At 41.8% G+C, this 19,580-nt stretch overlaps 1 protein-coding gene across 3 annotated transcripts in view; it reads left to right on the top strand.

Annotated features, from left to right (window-relative positions):
* The window catches only part of dph6 (diphthamine biosynthesis 6), a 113,440-nt gene extending 94,290 nt beyond the window's left edge, over positions 1 to 19,150 (top strand). For 2 of the 3 annotated variants that reach the window (XM_081347610.1, XM_081347611.1), the window contains 2 exons: positions 9,428 to 9,800; positions 17,939 to 19,150. In XM_081347610.1, the coding sequence (XP_081203736.1) occupies positions 9,428 to 9,800; positions 17,939 to 18,945 (1,380 nt within the window). In that variant the 3' untranslated portion in view covers positions 18,946 to 19,150. Of the gene's footprint in view, positions 1 to 9,427; positions 9,801 to 14,645; positions 16,108 to 17,938 lie in introns of those variants that run through there. The other variant, XM_081347612.1, reaches the window with a different exon arrangement.
* The last annotated feature ends 430 nt before the right edge of the window (positions 19,151 to 19,580 follow it).

Below are 19,580 nucleotides of genomic sequence, written 5' to 3'. Positions count from 1 at the left end.
GTTGGCCGTCCTGAAAACAAGTTACAAGCCGATCTGAAGGATTCAGCAGGGTACGGAGAAAATAGTGATGTGACATTTGAACCGAGACGTCGGAGCTTGTGTCGAGAAAAAATGGGCGTGCCAGTTGAAGCTGCGATTCGAGGCTTGTGTTTTTAACGTGAAAATCACGTGACTAATGACAAACGAGGCCTCGGTTTGTGTGGATACGTCATAATTTCGGGTGTCGCTTCCGGATAAAGGGGGTTCGAAACTCGCGCCACCTTGTGGGTGTTGTCAGGAGTAGTAGAAGTAGTTGTAGTAGCGTCTACAAACACAGAAGGTGAAAAAAAGTCCAAGACAGGTATCGACAACTCATTAGTTAAATATTTGCCATCTTATATTCTGCATAATTGGATGCTTTTAAAGACACACTGACAAAAAACTATACATGTTTTAAGGCTTGACGATATGATGAAATATATAACATTGAAATAAGTGATCACATGGATTTAGACCTATATTGTATTTATATAAAGCGTTCACTGGCAGATTTGCTTTATATCGTCCCCCGGGGTCGAAATCAGGCTCATATAAATATCAGGAAATGCTGCTGCATGTCAATATCCATGATCACTGGATCTTTGGTAAGTTGTTATAAACACTCTATCGAGTCCAACCTTTAGTTTAAACTGATAATCGTTTGTTTTACTCGTGTTTTCTTAGTTTCCTCTATTAAACCCAGTCACTCAGCAGCTCTTCTGCCACTCAGTCCGGCTGAGGGAGTGTGTTCCCGCGGGAAAGTGACTCAATGCATAACCTCTATACAGTTCAGTGGCCCACAGTCAGATATTTGAGCCCCACCCACTGTGAAATCTCATTGGTCCAGCATACCTGTATACGCTTCACTCGATTGGTGCATTCCCACTGTTTTTGACCCATCCAATATGACTTTAAAATCATCATGAAAGGGAAGTTGTGCTGGTCTTTTCTTCCCTATTGTGTGTTATCCATCAGACGTCTGAGACTAATATTATCCTAATCCTTTCATTAACGAGTTTGCTTTGAGATAGTTGTAATTATTTTCTCCGGCTGTCTGAATTGTTTCATTATTTTATGTTTATTTAAAAGACCCCGATTAGGGAAAAGCAATTAATCCCCGAGACCTGCAGACCCTTTACGAATCTGATATTTAAATGCAAATGAACTCCCTGCTGAAACCACCTCGAAACTGTCGGGATGTAAAGCGATGGACTCGAGCTGATCTCCAGGTGTGTGAGCGCTCACGAGACAGATGTTCAATCCAGATGAGATTACTGATCAGATCACAGTGAGGAAGATTAGTGAGAGTTCAGATGCTCTGAATGAACAGATGTGTTGTTATAGTGTGACAGTGATAACCAGAAATACAGTGAAAACAGTGAAATATTATTACAATCAGTGTAAATCAGCTGTTTTCTATGTGAATATATAGTAAAGTTACTTAATTTTCAGCATCATTACTCTTCAGTGTCACATGATCCTTCAGAAATCATTCTAATATGATTTGCTGCTCATGAAAAATGTATGATTATTATCAATGTTGAAAATAGTTATTTTTCAGGATGTCTGAAGGATAGAAAGTTCAAAAGAACAATTTATTTGAAATCAAATATTTTGTGACATTATAAATGTCTTTACTGTCACTTTTCATCAACTTGATTTAACCCTAGCTGAATAAAAGTATTCATTTCAATCTTACTCCAAACTTTTGGATAGTAGTGTATCACGGTTTCCACAAAAATATGAACCAGCACAACTGATTTCAACATTAATAATAATAATCAATTTAATGCATCCTTGCTGAAGAGAAGTATTAATCTCTTAATAAATAAATAAATAAATAAAATCTCACAGAGCCCAAACTTTTGAGCAATTGAGACATGTGTGACACTGAAAATCTAGCGAGCATCAGCTTTATGAATAATGAGAATTGTAAATAATAGAACGTTGGTAACCAAACCGTTTCAGTTCCCATTGACTACATTATATTTTTTGTCCAATGCAAGTCAAGTTTGGGTCCCGAAATACAATTTCTTTCAAGTTGCACAGAAGAAAGGATGTCAAACAGGTTTAAAGCGACACAAGGAAGTGTGTAAACTCTTTAAATGTGCTGGATTAGAAATACACATGACTCTAGAACTCAGTATCATGAGAATACTGAACACATGCAAAAGATTCTTAGCCACTATCATGCTAACTGAGTTCTGGACTAAAGCCAGGAAACAGGCAAATATTTAAGATTGAGGACGCAAATGTAAAAGTTTAAGCATCATAAAGTCATGATCTGAATGAAACATCACATTCTCATCTGCAGCCGGTTCTGTTACACATGAAGAGTTGTGTTTCACATGCATGTATTCATGTGACAAAGCAGATGAGATGCAGAAACTGCAGACGACTGACACGCTGTCAGAAGTGAGACGGTTTGCGTTCCTCAATAACACTGCAACACCCTCCAGTTGTGTGCATGCTTCAATGCAAACACAACACGAGTGCGCAGATGTTGACAGTACACTAGTGTGACAGGAATATTAATGATGCCGCTCGCTGATTTTTACTCTTGTTTGTTGTTACTGTGATTCTATCATATGCTTATTCCTTATACTCAGAGAACACTAAATGTTTAAGGCAAGACTGCTCTGGTGAATAGGGTAAAAAAATAAAAAATAAAATTTGTATTAGAAGTTTTCTGAAATGTTATGTTTAAATATGCAAATGAGACGTTATCATATTAAATATGCACTGATTTGCATACATTTCTAGAACAAAAATCTGAACATTGGATGAAGTCAGGTTTGAAAATCTTGTTTTTTGATTTATTAGAGATGAAGGTTTTTACAGAGGGGATTATGACCTTCAGAATAAAACTAAAGTTTGGTGTATGTCAGTGTCACTGAAGTGGAGATTTCCGGCTCAGTGTCGGAGGAAAAACTCATTTTGAGAAAACGGCCTTTAAAGATATATAATTGAAATCTACAGACACAAACAGATAAAGTGCTCTGAAAAATACAGTTAAAAGTGTGTTTTGGATGTTTTTTGTCCACTAGTCTGAAAAAAAAAAACATTTTATGAAAAGCCAAAAAGCTCAAAATTGACAGATGCATGAGAAAACACTGTTTTCCTGTTGTGTCTAAGGGAACATTAGGAAGGAACAAAGGAAGATCTATAATATGCATTCAGAAAATAGGTTGAATTTCCTTTTATTTTATTTTTTTGCTGATTTTTAATTTATTCAATTATTAGAGCGCAAACCAAGTAAAACCTTTTTTTAACAATGCATAAGTTGCATGTATGAATATTGAAGTGTGTACAGTAAGTTTTGTTGTTGATTCTCTCATCATTGGCGTGTTGGTTCGGCGCTGCCGGATTTGTGCACTCGAGTGTTATGATGAAACTGCTTTCTTTAGATTAACAATAAAGCACTTATCGCGTTTACCAGTGGCTTCACCACGCATCCAACAATCGAGCACTGGTTAAAGGAGATGGAGCTGGCGAAGCGGAAGAGCCGTGATAGAAACACGAGCGTGCGCTTCTTTAAACAGCCTGAGCGTTCATAACGCCTGTAATGGAGTGTGTGATGGAGTTTGCGGGGTTAATTGGCGGAGGAGCAGATGTGTTGTTTGTGGAGAGCAGAAGCGCTCTGGTTGTAGTGAGCATTTAACTTCAGATCAATCATAACAACACCTCCTCACAACTTGAAGAAGTTCTTATAGCCAAGTTTATGCATTTGACAGAAGCTTTTATGCAAAGGGACTTACAATGACTTTACAATGCATATTCAGTCAAACCAGTCATTATTCAGACATCAGATATATGTTTTTACTAGTGTGATCAGGACACTATAGTGACATATTAATACCCAATGTGACATATTATACTCAAATATTCTTCATACAGCGACTACCAGTAAAATTTGTAAAAAATTGGGATCAAAAATGATTCAGACACTTTGTTTTTCTTTTGTCATGTTTTGCTGAAGTGTGTTGTCTTTAATTGCTAATGCTCTTTTCACACACAGACTGAACACAATGAAGCATTGCTTGGTGATTGGTTGAGCTAAACTGGTATTATCTAATTGTGTAGTTAAATTTAACAGCTGACAGATATTCAACATAATTCATGTGTGAGACAGTCTAACAGAAGGACGGACAAAACCAGTCAAATATCAACTGAGTTCTGCTCATATTTTATTACTATTCTCTAAGCTATAGCGAATAATCTGAGATAATGTGAGAAATGTTGAAGGTGTCTGAATAAATGTGGGTTTGACTGAATACATTTCATCATTCATTCCCTGAGAATCAAACCCATGACGTTGGCATTGCTAGTATCATGATCTGTTTGAGCTGCACATATATTGTATTTCACTAGGCTTGTTTTCATTATGTTTTCATTATCTATGCATGCAGACTAACTCAAGTTTATATTTATATATAGCGCTTTTCACAATGCACCTGGTTTCAAAGCAATTTTACAGAGAGTCTATAATATAGACTATAATGCCTCAGTGCTTTACTGTTGAGCGATGTGTCCACATAATGATGAAATTAGTGAATCTCTGGATTTGGATTAGATATATTGTATTTATAAGTTGTATTGATCTATGCAGTGATTTAAATCAATCACTGAATAGTGATATTTCTATATTTTTTTTTTTATTTTATATTATATATGCCCCTATTTCGGTATATTCCCTTTCATGTTGTGTGTAATATAGCTGTTTGTGAAACTAATGTGTAACTAATTTGCATAATGCCAGCCTGTGGTCTTGATTGGCTGAACAACGTGTCTTAGCTCCGCCCTGAAACACTGTAGTGTATCTGAGACTGGAAGAGTTCATGTTGTTCGTGTCGAGAAGACGCTGTTTTCTGAGATTGATACGGTAAAACCCACGCCATCGTTACTGTTCGTATCACTGTGATCAAGAGCTGAGATTCAGATATGATAATGAGTGTTTGCTTTCTGACCAATCAGAGCCGAGCAGCTCTCAGAGAGGCGGAGCTTAGAGAGACTGAATCCTCGATCGAAGCGTTTCAGACACTGAGAGAAAAGAGTAATGTAATGAATATTACGAGTGTCATTTGCAAACCTGTTGTATGAGACCTTAAAAACAAAATCAGAAATCTTTAAAATAGCATAATTGGGGAACTTTAAGCGATTTTAATATTGGTTGGTTTTGTTAAAAGTGTAAGGCAGGAGATTCTCAAAAAATATTAAAGAAATTATGATCAGGCCTAACGAGCCACATCGGAAAGTGATGCACATCTCAGGCTGAAATGAAACAGGAGTTTTCACACTCGCTGCGAGGGCTGATAATGATGTATCGTTTCATCTTAACGTCTTGTCACACTGAAAATGTGCTGTGAAGATCTGTGGGCCTGAAGGTGTTCCTCAGCCAACGAGTCGACAGTGTTGCCAGATTGGGCGCGTTCCCGGGGTTTAGCGCGATAACCTGTAGCTGGATATTCAAGTGACTTGCTAATGCCAAAGTGGCATAAATATACAGTAAGTATTATCTACAGTAAAGAGTGAGATAGAGTGAGACATATTCTGCATATTCTGCACGTTCATGTTGTTGTATTTATGTTGTCAGATTATCGTACCTTACGTATTAATGAATTACACATTTTGGCTGTGGTGTGTGCATTAATGTGTGTGAAATATCTACTAATTACAGTGCTTATTCCAATCACTTATACTGGACACTTTTTGCACTTAAATGGGCTTATTCTTGATGCAAAATGATGCATGTGTTTTCCCAGGGTTAAAGTCATCATCTGTCAATTTCTTTGATTGCCGTTTTGCCATTCCACCTGGACATATTAGTCATATTTGCAAATTCTATTTAATTTATTGCCTTGTTTTGATCCATTTTCCATTTCATGGAAAAACATTTTGTTTTAAGGAGATAAAAATGTTCTTCCTAATGTTTCTTCCTAAAGTTTCTTCCTAATGTTTCCTTAAAGCTACAATATGTAATTGTTTTCGCCGCTAGGGGTCGCTAGCCTCTTACAATAACAAAGGCGTATGTTGATGACGCATAAGCGGAATTATGTAACTTGCCGTCATGCCGATGGATCTAATAATGTTTATGGATGAGTGAATACACTGATGTTTTAGCATGACTGTGGGAAGAAGTCATTAGCGAGTGCTAATGAGAGACAGATCTCAGCGCCACACGCGAGTCCCGCGGATATAAAGGGATGAGGACATTTCATTCTACCAAACTAACTTACCCGCTAGTGCTGAATAACACTCACACAGGGCAGTTTATCAGACGAATGAAACCTGTGAGGGAACGCAGCGCTGTTTCACTTGCTCTACACTATCACACTAAACTGCATTTGAGTGTGTTAAAGTTATAATGTTATTCTGTGTGTTAGTTTGTCTGTATGAGACTAGCAGTGAGCGAGATCAACATTAGCATAACATACTGATCATATTCTAACATCATCATGTTGAGCTATATAACATTGATTAGTTTTATGTACATTTGCTCACCTGTCTAATAAAGCCCATGCAAGACGTCTCTGTCGAGTGGAAGTTAGCTGCGGACGCTTGCTCTCAGCATCTCGAAAACGCCACGCTGATACTGATCCTCGTTTTAGTTCTCCTTTTGTCCCAAAGTCTGCTTGCCATGATCCATAATGTTTGAGCGAAACAACAACAGTGTGAGCGCGCCGCTAGACGTAACGCAGTCGTCCACATCTGTCTCCATGGTTACTACGGCAGTACGAGCGGAAACCAGGGATAACACGGATATTACGTCAATGACAGGCGACAAGTGAACATGGACGAGACATTATTTAAAATGGGAATTTCTCTGAAATTAAAAATCTTTGGGAACTAAACTGCAGGAAATATATCACACTGTGCAAGTGATTTTTGGATATTTTATTACTAAAATCTTACATATTGTAGCTTTAAGGCGAGACAATGCGGGCAAAAATTGTGTTTTTTCATGCATCTCTCAATTTTGAGATTTCGGGCTTTTTAGCTTTCCATAAAGTGTTTTATTTACACTTTCTGTACTAGTGGACAGAAAACATCCAAAACACACTTTTAACTGTATCTTTCAGAGCACTTTATCTATTTGCGTCTGTAGAGTGGGGCTTTGGGTCATTTTGACCCCCGTGGGAAGGATTTGTTACAAAACGCGAGGGAAGGATGGAGATAAAAATGGTGCTTATCAACCTCGATTGACATGGCAATAAAATGATATCACATTATTTTGTCCGTTAAAGTTTTGGGCGGGTTCTTCTTGGAGTGGGCGTGTATTGGTGAGCTTTTGGGCTGCAAATCACCGTCCCAATCTGGCTAGTCAAGCACTGGTGTTCAGTACTAGCGCCTCCATCAGTGGTTTTCAGGCTGTGTTTCATTCATTCCTCCGCAGGACTTCACGCTGGGCAGCAAATGTAGAGGAACCGGCTGATCATCCCGAACCCATCAGCACCCGCTGTGATCCGACTCCACACACTCCCTTATAATGGTGTTTACCATTCCCCACCTCATCCGCCTAGCCTTCACACATGCCTACCCAACTTTTTGGGGTGGTTTTGCCCTATGAAGCGGATCCAGCGATGCGTTTCAAGTGTCTGGATGTCACGGGTCGGCCTTTAAACCCACTAAACGAGCCCCTCTGGGTCCTTATTACGGTCCCCGAGGGCCATTAACAGCCTCCCCTTCATCACGGCTCCTCGCGCTGTTAAGTGCTAATCTAACGCTCTCGTTAAAGACGTCTGAGTGAACACTTTACACACAGCTACTTAAAGCTTCTATTGTTTACTCGTAGCTGCTCTGAAAAGTGGTTTGATGTTGATACACAATCAGGGCTGGTTTAATCTGGATGTAAGTGCAGCGTTGGCCGATCGGGTCACGACGAGGACTCGGCCTGAAAATTGGGAGAAAAGCCTCTCTGATTTATTCGCCGTCTGCTTTTGAGCGAATCTCAAAATAAAGTGTATGTAACCCGTCATTATTCTGCTGTGTTGGAGTGGGATGTGAGTGGATGAAAATTGATCCAGAGAATTGAAAAAGGGGGTTAAGTGTTTCTGCCCTTATCGACGGCACAACAGAACGGCTGTTGTATGAAACACTCGTTTGTCCCCCATTAGCAGATGAGACGGTGTTATTTGAGGCCCGCATTGTGCTGAACACGAACACAAAGATGCTCGAGAGGCGATAATGGCCCGGCGAAGAATAAAGATTTTAACTCTGCGGATCATTTAAAGCCATCACAAACGCTCGTGGTGAAATGGTGTAAAACCACCCGCGCGTGTCTGGAATCAATCGTGCCGTGTGTGTCTTTGTTGTCGTTCATCTCTGCGCTCGTGTGTGTTTATTAAATAAGATTAGCAAAGTTGGCAACACTTTACAATAAGGTTCATTAGTTAACTACATTAGTTAACAAAAACTAAGAATGAACAATTCTTCATCAGTTATTAATCTTAGTTAATAATAACTTCAACATTTACTAATACATTATTAAAATCAAAGGTTGTATCTGTTAACATTAGTTAATGCACTGTGAACTAACATGAACAAACAATGAACAGCTGGATTTGTATTTAATAACATTAACAAAGATTAATACATACTGTAATAAATGTATTGCTAATTGTTAGTTCATGTTAATTAATACATTAACTAACATTAACTAATGAACCTTATTGTAAAGTGTTACCAGCGACTTCAATCCCATTGGATGGAGTGAAGGAAAGTTTTCCGAACAGATGCAGATCAATTGATATTTTTAACAGTTTCATGGTTCTCAGAAGCAGAAGTCGTCATAGTTGTGTAAACGTCTATACCGAAACTACAACAAATGACCAGTCATGTGACCAGCAACCACTGAACATCAGCTTTTGACATTATTCCTGGCTGGAAATACGGGGGCATGAGTTCTTCTGTTGTTTCTGCTGGTTTAACCCTTCTTGTGCCTGTGAGCCGCTCGTGTCGTTTCAGGAAGATCCTGCAAAAATATAACAGCGGCTTCTTAACCACCTTAAAAGGGGGCGATCTGAGCGCCCTACATAGACAGCACTCATCATATACACTGATGTGAAGCACACAAGACTCAATGCTCATTCCAATGGAGTTTGACTTTAAAATGTTGTAAATAAAATACACAACACACACTCAATTTCTAATTGGATTAAGCTATTTTTATTGATACTGCAGTGACATTATCAGATGAGAATTTGAAAGATATTTAGCTGATTAATGACACTATTGTCTTCTCTAGAACTCAACTTCAATTAGTCTCATATTTGATGAAGTTTTCATCATCGGTTCTGTGAAGCTGCTTTGAAACAATCTGTACTGTATAAAGAGCTGTAGAAATAAACCTGACCGGACATTGAATGAAATATATTTATAATCCATAAGAGTTTGTTGTGTGTGTCCACAGGAGGACAGTGATGGCGTGGCGCAGGTGGAGGTCAGTGTCGTGGTCGTTCAGTCGTTACCCAGAGGAGCCGGGGTGGAGCTCCATGTGATCGCAGTGCAGGACCGTCCCGCAGACCGAGCGTCCCATCGCAGCGTCTCACGGGTCCCGGGCGGCTCCGTCGAGTGCCGACTGCTTCAGTCCGGCTGCGGGCGATACGCCTCCCTCTCTCTGAGCCTGAGTTTCAGCGACGCACACACACCAGCAGCCCAGACCCTCACTGACGCACTGCTTTCCTCGTACCAAACCGCTGTTCAGAAGACGGAGAATCTTTCGGCTCTGTGTGCCAGAGTTTTCTATAAGAGCCACGACATGTTCGTCACAGACATCGCCACAGGTACGGCTCATCTCCAGAATTATTTTGATTGTTAAAAAACTGTGTACAACTTTAGTCTTGCGGGTCAAATTCACCTGTATTGGTTTCCATGCAATTTGCAAAAATCAACCCTATGAAAAACACTAAAGATTGTACATTATCTGCACTTACTGTAAGTACTGTAGTAAGTTCTGTTTCTCAAACCCTTGTAAGGGTGGAATGAGTCTGTTCAGTGCTGCAACAGTCTAGGAATTGAGATCCCAAAAAAACGAACAACCAAAAACATCCATTGACAGAATTTGTGACTGTGAAACTCAAACAGTGAATTCTCCTTGGATGATTAAGAAGATGAGTCTTCCATTTTGCATCTTAAAGGGTTAGGGTTAGTGTTAGGTTAGGGTTCTCCTGATTAAAAAAATTGTCATCATTTACTCACGCTCATGTTGTTCCAAACCTCTAAACCTATAAGATTTTCGTACATCTTCAAAACACAAATAAAGATATTTTACATGAAATCTGAGAGATTTCTGTACCTCCATTGACAGCCCATGCAACTACCTTTTTTTTGCTTCAAAAAGTTCATAAAGAGATTGTAAAACTAATCCATAAGAATCAAGCAGTTTAGTCAAAATTTTACACGGTACGGCTTATCTCCATCGATTCAAACACTGGGTCTAGCTGATCCTAATGGAGACGTTCTCTTTTGTTTTGATTATTTTGATTGTTGGGTACTACTTTTTTGTTGCGAGTCAAATTCACCTGTATTGATTTCCATGCAATTTGCAAAAATAAACCCTACGAAAAACACAATAAATTGTACATTATTTGTACTTACTGTAAGTTCGAATTTGACTTGAATTTGACTTGAATTTGACTTGAATTTGACTTGAATTTGACTTTTTGGAATTTAAGTCCGGGGAAACCCTTGAAAACAACTATCTAAATGAAGAGGTACTTGAAAAGTGCTTTGCTTATTTAAATACAATATATATGAAATAGAGTTTCATTTTTTAAAACAAAACAAATACACTGTAAAAAAATTCTTACCCTCCCAAATCAAAAATTTCAAGTGACCGATAACATCTAAATTTTTCAATTGGCCCAAGTGAAAATCTGTCAATTTAATTTGATAATTTACAGAATTTCACTTGAGCCAATTGAAAAATTTTGATGTTATCGGTCACTATAAATTTTTGATTTGGGAGGGTAAGAAATTTTTTACAGTGTATAATCTTTTCACGCTGTTAACACTGCTGCCCGTCTGAAATCGTTATCGTTATCGTACCCCCCATCATATCGTTTCTGGATATGAAGTACACTAACATTATAATATAAACTATTATTTATTGAACAATAATAGCCATTATAAACTTTGTAAGTTGTATTTTGGATACCTTATATCTGTAATTTGAATTTTGAAAAATATCTTAAAGAATAAAGCTATCCTTCCAGTGGAGAGGTCTGTTGCGATGCAGCTGTGTCCGGCGACCCTCTTGGAAGGGTGATCCGCGTCTCCCCTCTAAGGCCTGTAAGTTCTCGTCCGTTCTCATGGGCAAGGCTTACAGAGCCTGTGGGCGAGCCGCTTCCTCTCTGCATGCCATGCTGTTGCTGCAGGTCCACCAGGCCGTGAGCTCATGAGTGAGATCCGCACCGCAACCGACCTCGTCCGACCCACCCGACCTTGCCGCTGTCAGGCCAGGTGGCAAGCGTAAGCACAAGCGTCCCTGAGACGGGTCACCCAGGGATGGAGGGGCGAGCTCTTCGGGAGATGGTGACAGCACCACTCCTTTCCCGGAGGAGGACCGGGTGGATAATCTTTGTTTTGTTTCTTTTTCTGTTCCGCCGCTGGCTCCCCGTAATCTAAAGGCACCCACATTTTAAAAAAAAAGAGCAAATTCCTCTGTTCCTGGGTCCCAAGAGGGTCAGACTGGCAGTGTGCGACCCTGTAAAACCTTGCCACCCTCAGCCCACTCTTGTATCGCCAGCCGGCAGCCAGGTGCGGTTCGAGGACCCGATTACGCCTTCTCACGCACCCCCGGCCGACCTGTGGAGACAGGTATGTGTTGCACCGCACACTCAGACCCTGCTTCGGGCCGCCTCCGGGCCTTCTGAGTCGGGTCCCTGTCTTCCACCTCGCTGCCCCACCCCGGGTACGTCTGTGGTGCCCCTGGCTCTGTTTGTGGAAGCCTGGAAACCACTTCCAAGTCCGTCCAGCTGGCTGTACCATCAGACTCGGCTATACGATTCAGTCCCTCCGGCACCCGCCCAGGTACAGGGGTGTTCACTTCAGTGTTGAGCGAACGGGCCCCTGCCATGCACGCATAGATCGCAGTCCTACTGGTGAAGTGCGCGATAGAGCCGGTCCCTTCAGCCGATATGATGACCGGCTTCTACAGCCCGTACTTCATTATACCCAAGAGGGGGGGTGGGTTACGGCCAATCTTGAACTTGCGTGTCTTGGACCCTTTACAAGCTTCCGTTCAAGATGTTAACGCAGAAACACATTTTTTTAATACATCCGTCCCCGAGATTGGTTTGCAGCGGTCGACCTGAAGGACACGTACTGTCATGTCTCCATCCTCCCACGACACAGGCTATTCCTGTGCTTCGCGTTCGAGGGTTGAGCGTATTAGTACAAAGTCCTACCCTTCAGGCTGGCCCTGTCGCCCGCGTCTTTATGAAGGTCGCAGAGGCGGCCATTGCTCCCATGAGAGCGTGGTGTTCGCATCCTCAACTATCTCGACGACTGGCTGATACTAGCTCAGTCTCGGGAGCAGTTGTGCGAGTACAGGGACCTGGTGCTCCGGCATCTCAGCCATTTGGATCTTCGGGTCAACTGGGAAAAGAGCAAACTCGCCCCGTGCAGAGGATCTCTTTTATCGGTATGGAGCTGGACTCGGTCCACCAGACGGCACGCCTCACAGAGAAATGTGTCCGGTCAGTGTTGAACTGCTTGAATACTTTAAGGAGCAGAACAGTGGTCCCACTGAAACTTTTCAGAGGCTCCTGGGGCATATAACCGCATTAACGCCGCTGGGTTTGCTTCATATGAGACCGCTTCAGCACTGGCTTCACGGCCGAGTCCTGAGATGGGCGTGGCAGAGCGGCATCCTCCATGTGAATCCTCAGCCTGGCCTGCCGCCAAACCCTCAGCCCGTAGTCAGACCCTACGTTTCTCTGGGCCGGAGTGCCCCTAGAACAAGTGTCCAGGTATGCTGTGGTCTCCACAGATGCCTCCAACACCGGCTGGGGGGCCACGTACAACGGGCATGCAGTAACGGGATCTGGACAGACCCCCAACTGCATTGGCACATCATCTGCCTTGAGTTGCTAGCAGTACACCTTGCTCTGAGTCGCCTCAAAACACTGCTGGTCCGCACGGACAACACTGTGAAGTCCTGTCTATAAAAACAGCTCCTGCTTGCTCTGGCCTCCATCAAGGGGGTAGGGGAACTGCACACATCGTACCTGGAATTCGGGCCAGCTGACTCTCACGTCATCCTGAGATGTTCCTACCACTCCCTTTCGGGACCAGGTGGTGAACCTGCAACCAGAGGAGGCAGACCTAGCTCCGGCTTTTCTCTCTTTCTCTGTTACGGAGGCCAGCAGAAGGGGAGGAAGGAAAGGCCATTGTTTTGGTGTACCAATCCCATGACGCACCATTCCCCCTCAGGTTGCGAGCCCACTCCACTCAGAGTGTCGCTTCTTCCTGGGCGTTGGCACAGGGTGCCTCGCTGACAGATATCTGTAGAGCTGCGGGCTGGGCGACACCAAACACGTTCGCTAGATTCTATAGCCTTCGTGTCGAGCTGGTAGCCTCCCGTGTGCTCTCTTCTCATAGCCAGTCAACACCGTAGGCCCCGCTCGAAGTGTCGGCTTGCTGCGCCATTCCCCTCCTATGGACTGGATACTTGTGCCATTCTTGAGCTGCTGCTCCCGGCGCAGAGGGCGGAGCTACAACAGCTTGTGTCCTTTTACATCACACAGACATGCACTGAAAATTACAAACCTTTTAGCATTTTATGATAAAACCAGAGTCAGACAATGATGGAGAGACTCAAGAAGAATTTACAGTATTTTGTTGACATGTTAAATGCACCATGACATTTTTTGAATGGTTAGTTGACGAATTTATGTCGCTTATGTGTAGTTATCTTCAAGTCATATATTTGCATATTCTGTCTTGATAATCTATAAATCGTGTTACCGGAGGCGGGGTTTATGTAAATTCTAGGGTTTGTGATGTCACTAACCTGTGAAGAAGCTTGTGTAGTCTCTACCAGCCGTTTGTTGTAGTCCTTAAAGCAATTTCTGTAAAATAAAATATCTCCCTTTGCTTTAAACTTTGAGCGTTGTAACTTTGCAGATGTTGTTTATGCTCAAACAGCAACATTACACACTAACTAAAGTTAGAAAAGTCAAATCATAATCAACCACCCCTTTAACCCAACTTCCAAGCAACACAAGAATGAACCTCATTGGCTATTTCAACTTTTATTGCCAAGGAATTATTTTTCATTTTAATCTACTTTAACTTGATGTACTAAAATGTAAATAAAAATAAATGAATAAATAAATAAAATAAAAATAAAACCATAAAAAACATATTTGTTACCTAATAATCATTACCTGAAAAGGCTAGTTGACAAAGACATAAACCCCACAAAATTACTAAAACTTAAACTAAAATTAAAATTAAAATGGAAAACTGATTCAAAAGTAAAACTATGCTACCATCTAGTTGAAATTAAAAATAATACAGTTTTATCGGATTATTGTTCAGAAGGCATCTAAATATGTTTTTGATTTTACTATTAAAGATAATTTGACTGAAGTGGAACTGAAATCTTTTAAATGTGTTTTCAGACAGAAACTCCTCCAAATGTCACCAGTCATAATTCATCAGCAGATCATAATCAGACCTGACACAGCTAACTGCGCATCTTCTGCTGTAGAAGTTTCCTTTTCCGAAGCAGGCTGTGGTCTTCGGGTCCGTCATGAGCTGATGGTGTAGCATATGTTCAGACACATTTATCGAGCTGTCAGTGTGTTCCTGATGCCCTCAGAGAGAGCCGAGAGCGTCTTCACGGGTCACAGACCAACAATACCACAGCAGATATGAAGACATTTGCCCTCCAACCCTTTCCGTGGGACGGGGGACACGTTCGCTTCACAGAAGCCTGAGTCTCCTGTCGTCTCTCCTGATATCCTCTCGTGACAGATGCATGTTTGGCTTCTGGACATTCTGGAAACATGAACTCTTCTGGAAACATCTCGTCTGACCGGAGATCAGGTTGATGTTGTCCAGTGATCATCGGCTCCTGATGTCTTTTAGACACATTGTTCCTCAACATAGATTTATATGCACACAGATGTGCTGATAACTACCAAAATTTTTTTTTTTTCACAAAAGTTTTGTGAAACGCTAGTTATTCCAGTTTGCATGCAAACCAGTAACCCGCTAACACAAAGAAAACCGCATTTACAAGACTTCCCATTCCTGTATATTCCACTGTGTATTCTAGGGCTGTCAGAATGGCTGAAAAGCTAAATTTCTTATATATTGGCAAAATTCATATTATATTTGAATTCTTTAGGCAATACTTAATGTTACTGGGAAAAAAGTACTGTATTGTCTCCTATGACCACAAGAGGGCGCAAGCGAGCGCAACAGCCCAATATATAAGCATTGCATCTTCCTTAATGTGCATGCAAGGAAAATGAGGTTACTATAGTGAATACTATAGTGTTTGTGCATCAGTAACCTGAGAAACACGCTTCAACACACAGTGTAATGAACTACATGAACACACAATAGAAAACTGCCATTCAGAAACACTCCACTTCTACTCACTACATATTGTTCATCAAAACACCAGATTGCTGAGCGCTTTTTGTTGAGAGTGTTTCAGCTGATGAACACACACACACACACACACACACACACACACACACACACACACACACACACACAGTCAGATCTGACCGATGTGCAGGTTTGGTCAAGTATGTCTTTGCACAATCTTTGCCACGGACTCAGAGGGTTTCGTCAGCAGGAAAGCCTTTTCCCGCCATTTTTCACATTAGCAACGCAGCGCTGTACACTGGATGATAAGCTAACAGAAACAAGCCGCGTCGGTGACGTCATCATCATGTCTAGCGTCTCTCGACACACCAAAACGTCTAATGCACGGTTTTTGCATTTGAATGTGCAGGGTTTTTTTATTTTATTTTTTTATTCAACGAATATTCAAAATTCTAATTTTTATTTGACAGCCCTACTGTATTCCATTTATTATGTTGTGATGTTAAATAAAGCATTAACCCCATAAAGCCTGACGTTTTAAATTACAGTAAGAAGCGAGTCACGATTCCCAGTGAATGCATGAACTCATATCATGAATATCCTCAATCCAGTTTAAGTTGCATGGAAAAAAGCATCTGCCAAATGCATACATGTAAATGTAAAGTGATTTGCCGAACTCGTTGAGCTGTTTCCATGGGATCCTTACGAAAATTAACCATGGTTTTACTACAAATAAAACCAAAAAAACATGGTTATTATAGTTAAACAATGGTAACTACAACTGAAATATGGTTTTGCTACACTAACCATAGTTAACCATGGTGTTTGTTGTAAAACTGTGGCTGTACAAATGTTAATCAGTCTGTTAAAAAACTATGGTTACTACACTTTTACTATAATAAAACCATATTAATTTTCGTGAGCAATGGTCTGAGGGTAGTTTCCATTGTTACACACACACACACACACACACACACACACTCACACACACACACACACACACACACCTTTAGCCTCATGAAAGTCTGACATGAATGGTCCTCTTGATGGCCGATGAAGGTGACCGTGTCACTAATGTAACTTGTTTTCTGTGTGATCTGCTGTTGAAAGTCAAACACCACAGGCCTCGATAACACACCGAGTTAATTACTCGACGTGCGATCTTTGACGTGCTGTGTGTGTGTTCTTAATGAAAGAGCCTGATGATTATCAAAAGAGCTTTTACCTTCCAATCTCAGCGTCCCTTCGTTTGTGTGACGAACTTGTTCGCTTTCATAGTTCACACACACTCACACACACTACACACTGACCTCGGCATCCCATCGCTGCAGTGCATCGGTCGAGCTGGAGTTAGAAAGGTCGTGAGATTGAGATGGAGTCGTGACTGTTGATCATCTCCTCCTCTTCACTAGTAGTTACAGCAGCAAATGAACATCATCAGGAGTGCTGAAAGATACTGAACAACTTCCTGAAATCAGTCCTGTCTCCTGTAATCCATCAGTCAGGGTTTCAGCCGTCAATCAAACAGCTGGAGAACAATTATGTCACACTTAACTCAGAAAAGACATTCAATGACCATAAACTCGATAGTCAGCTAGAAAAATAACTCTAGAGAGCAGCATTTTTATAAATATATGCAGTATATTACATATTCATTATATTTATACTCATGTTTATGACAGCTGCCGTTTAAATCTTTATATTTCACAAAACAAATTGGAGTAGAAACAATTATGTCATTAAAAAGTCAATATAAAAATGTGCAATTTAAACGTTTATATGAAACTTTTTATTTGAGAAATTATCATTTAATTAAATTTGATTCATTGATTATTAAAAAAAGTATATTTTTTTAGCTGGGTTTCGGCTCATGAAAAGTACACGCTGTATTACAGTTTTGAGTGAGGAACAGACCGAACTGAATCTGTACGTGTGTGTGTGTGTGTGTTTGTGTCCTTGCGTGTGCATTCAAAGTCTGTCCAGAAAGAGTGTGTGTCGCTGGATCAGGTGACGCTATTCATTATTTGACTTCGGTGGACATCAGAAGAGCGTCTGAATCCCTCCTGCGCTTACAAACCTTCCCGATCAATCCCACCGGAGCCGCCACAAGCTGCTAATCTGTTGCAAATGGCTAACTAAAGATTTTCTGCTCCTCTGTGTATTACACGCGCGTGTTTAGTACCGCACTGACCATATGTCCACACACACACACACACACACACCCGCAAGCTGTCGAGGATCTGAGCGGGTCAATACTTCAGGAATGTGCTGGAAGGGTTAAGCAGAATTGAGCGAGCACTTATGATGACGTGTGTGAAGTGTGACCTCTGACCTCTGTGTGTTTTGTCCGCAGGGCTGGAGCGGCGTCTGAACGGATCCAGTCCTGATGGATCTGGTCTCGATGGATCTGGTCCCACTGGATCTGGTCCCGCTGGATCTGGTCCCGCTGGATCTGGTCCCGCTGGATCTGGTCTTGATGGATCTGGTCCCGCTGGATCTGGTCCCGCTGGATCTGGTCCCGCTGGATCTGGTCTCGATGGATCTGGTCCCACTGGATCTGGTCTCGATGGATCTGGTCTCGATGGATCTGGTCCCACTGGATCTGGTCTCGATGGATCTGGTCTCGATGGATCTGGTCCCACTGGATCTGGTCTCGATGGATCTGGTCCCACTGGATCTGGTCTCGATGGATCTGGTCCCGCTGGATCTGGTCTCGATGGATCTGGTCCCGCTGGATCTGGTCCCGCTGGATCTGGTCCCGCTGGATCTGGTCTTGATGGATCTGGTCCCGCTGGATCTGGTCTCGATGGATCTGGTCTCGATGGATCTGGTCCCGCTGGATCTGGTCTCGATGGATCTGGTCCCACTGGATCTGGTCTCGATGGATCTGGTCCCACTGGATCTGGTCTCGATGGATCTGGTCCCACTGGATCTGGTCCCACTGGATCTGGTCTCGATGGATCTGGTCCCACTGGATCTGGTCTCGATGGATCTGGTCCCACTGGATCTGGTCTCGATGGATCTGGTCCCGCTGGATCTGGTCTCGATGGATCTGGTCCCGCTGGATCTGGTCCCGCTGGATCTGGTCCCGCTGGATCTGGTCTTGATGGATCTGGTCCCGCTGGATCTGGTCTCGATGGATCTGGTCTCGATGGATCTGGTCCCGCTGGATCTGGTCTTGATGGATCTGGTCCCACTGGAACTGGTCCCACTGGATCTGGTCCCGCTGGATCTGGTCTCGATGGATCTGGTCTCGATGGATCTGGTCTTGATGGATCGGGTCCCGCTGTGGTGCTGGTTCCGGTTGAGGATCTGCCGGGCCGTGTTCTCCTGCTCGTTTCCTGCTGGCTCAGTGTGTAGAGGAGTCAAACCTGCTCAGATCCAGACCTGGAATAAGTGCTGCTCTCATTCACTGCATATTTGTGTGTTTTTTAAAGGGATAGTTCACCCAAAAATAAAAATTAGCCCATGATTTACTCACCCTCAAGTCATTCTAGGTGTATATGACATTCTTCTTTCAGACAAATACAATTATATTAAAAAATGTCCTGGCTCTTCCAAGCTTATAATGGCAGTGAATGGCTGTTTCTGTTTTGAAGTCCATAAAAGTGCATCTATCCTATATAAAAGTGCATCTGTCCATCATAAAAGTGCATCTGTCCATCATAAAAGTGCATCTGTCCATCATAAAAGTGCATCTATCCATCATAAAAGTGAATCTATCCATCATAAAAGTGAATCTGTCCATCATAAAAGTGCATCTATCCATCATAAAAGTGCATATATACATTAAAAGTGAATCTGTCCATCATAAAAGTGCATCTGTCCATCATAAAAGTGCATCTGTCCATCATAAAAGTGTATCTAGCCATGATAAAAGTGCATCTATCCATCATAAAAGTGAATATGTCCATCATAAAAGTGCATCTATCCATCATAAAAGTGCATCTGTCCATCATAAAAGTGCATCTGTCCTTCATAAAAGTGCATCTATC

The sequence above is a fragment of the Scardinius erythrophthalmus genome, assembly GCF_964197995.2.
Source record: "Scardinius erythrophthalmus genome assembly, chromosome: 19".
Classification (NCBI taxonomy): Eukaryota; Metazoa; Chordata; class Actinopteri; order Cypriniformes; family Leuciscidae; genus Scardinius; species Scardinius erythrophthalmus.
This window is presented reverse-complemented; position numbering and strand designations above follow the sequence as displayed.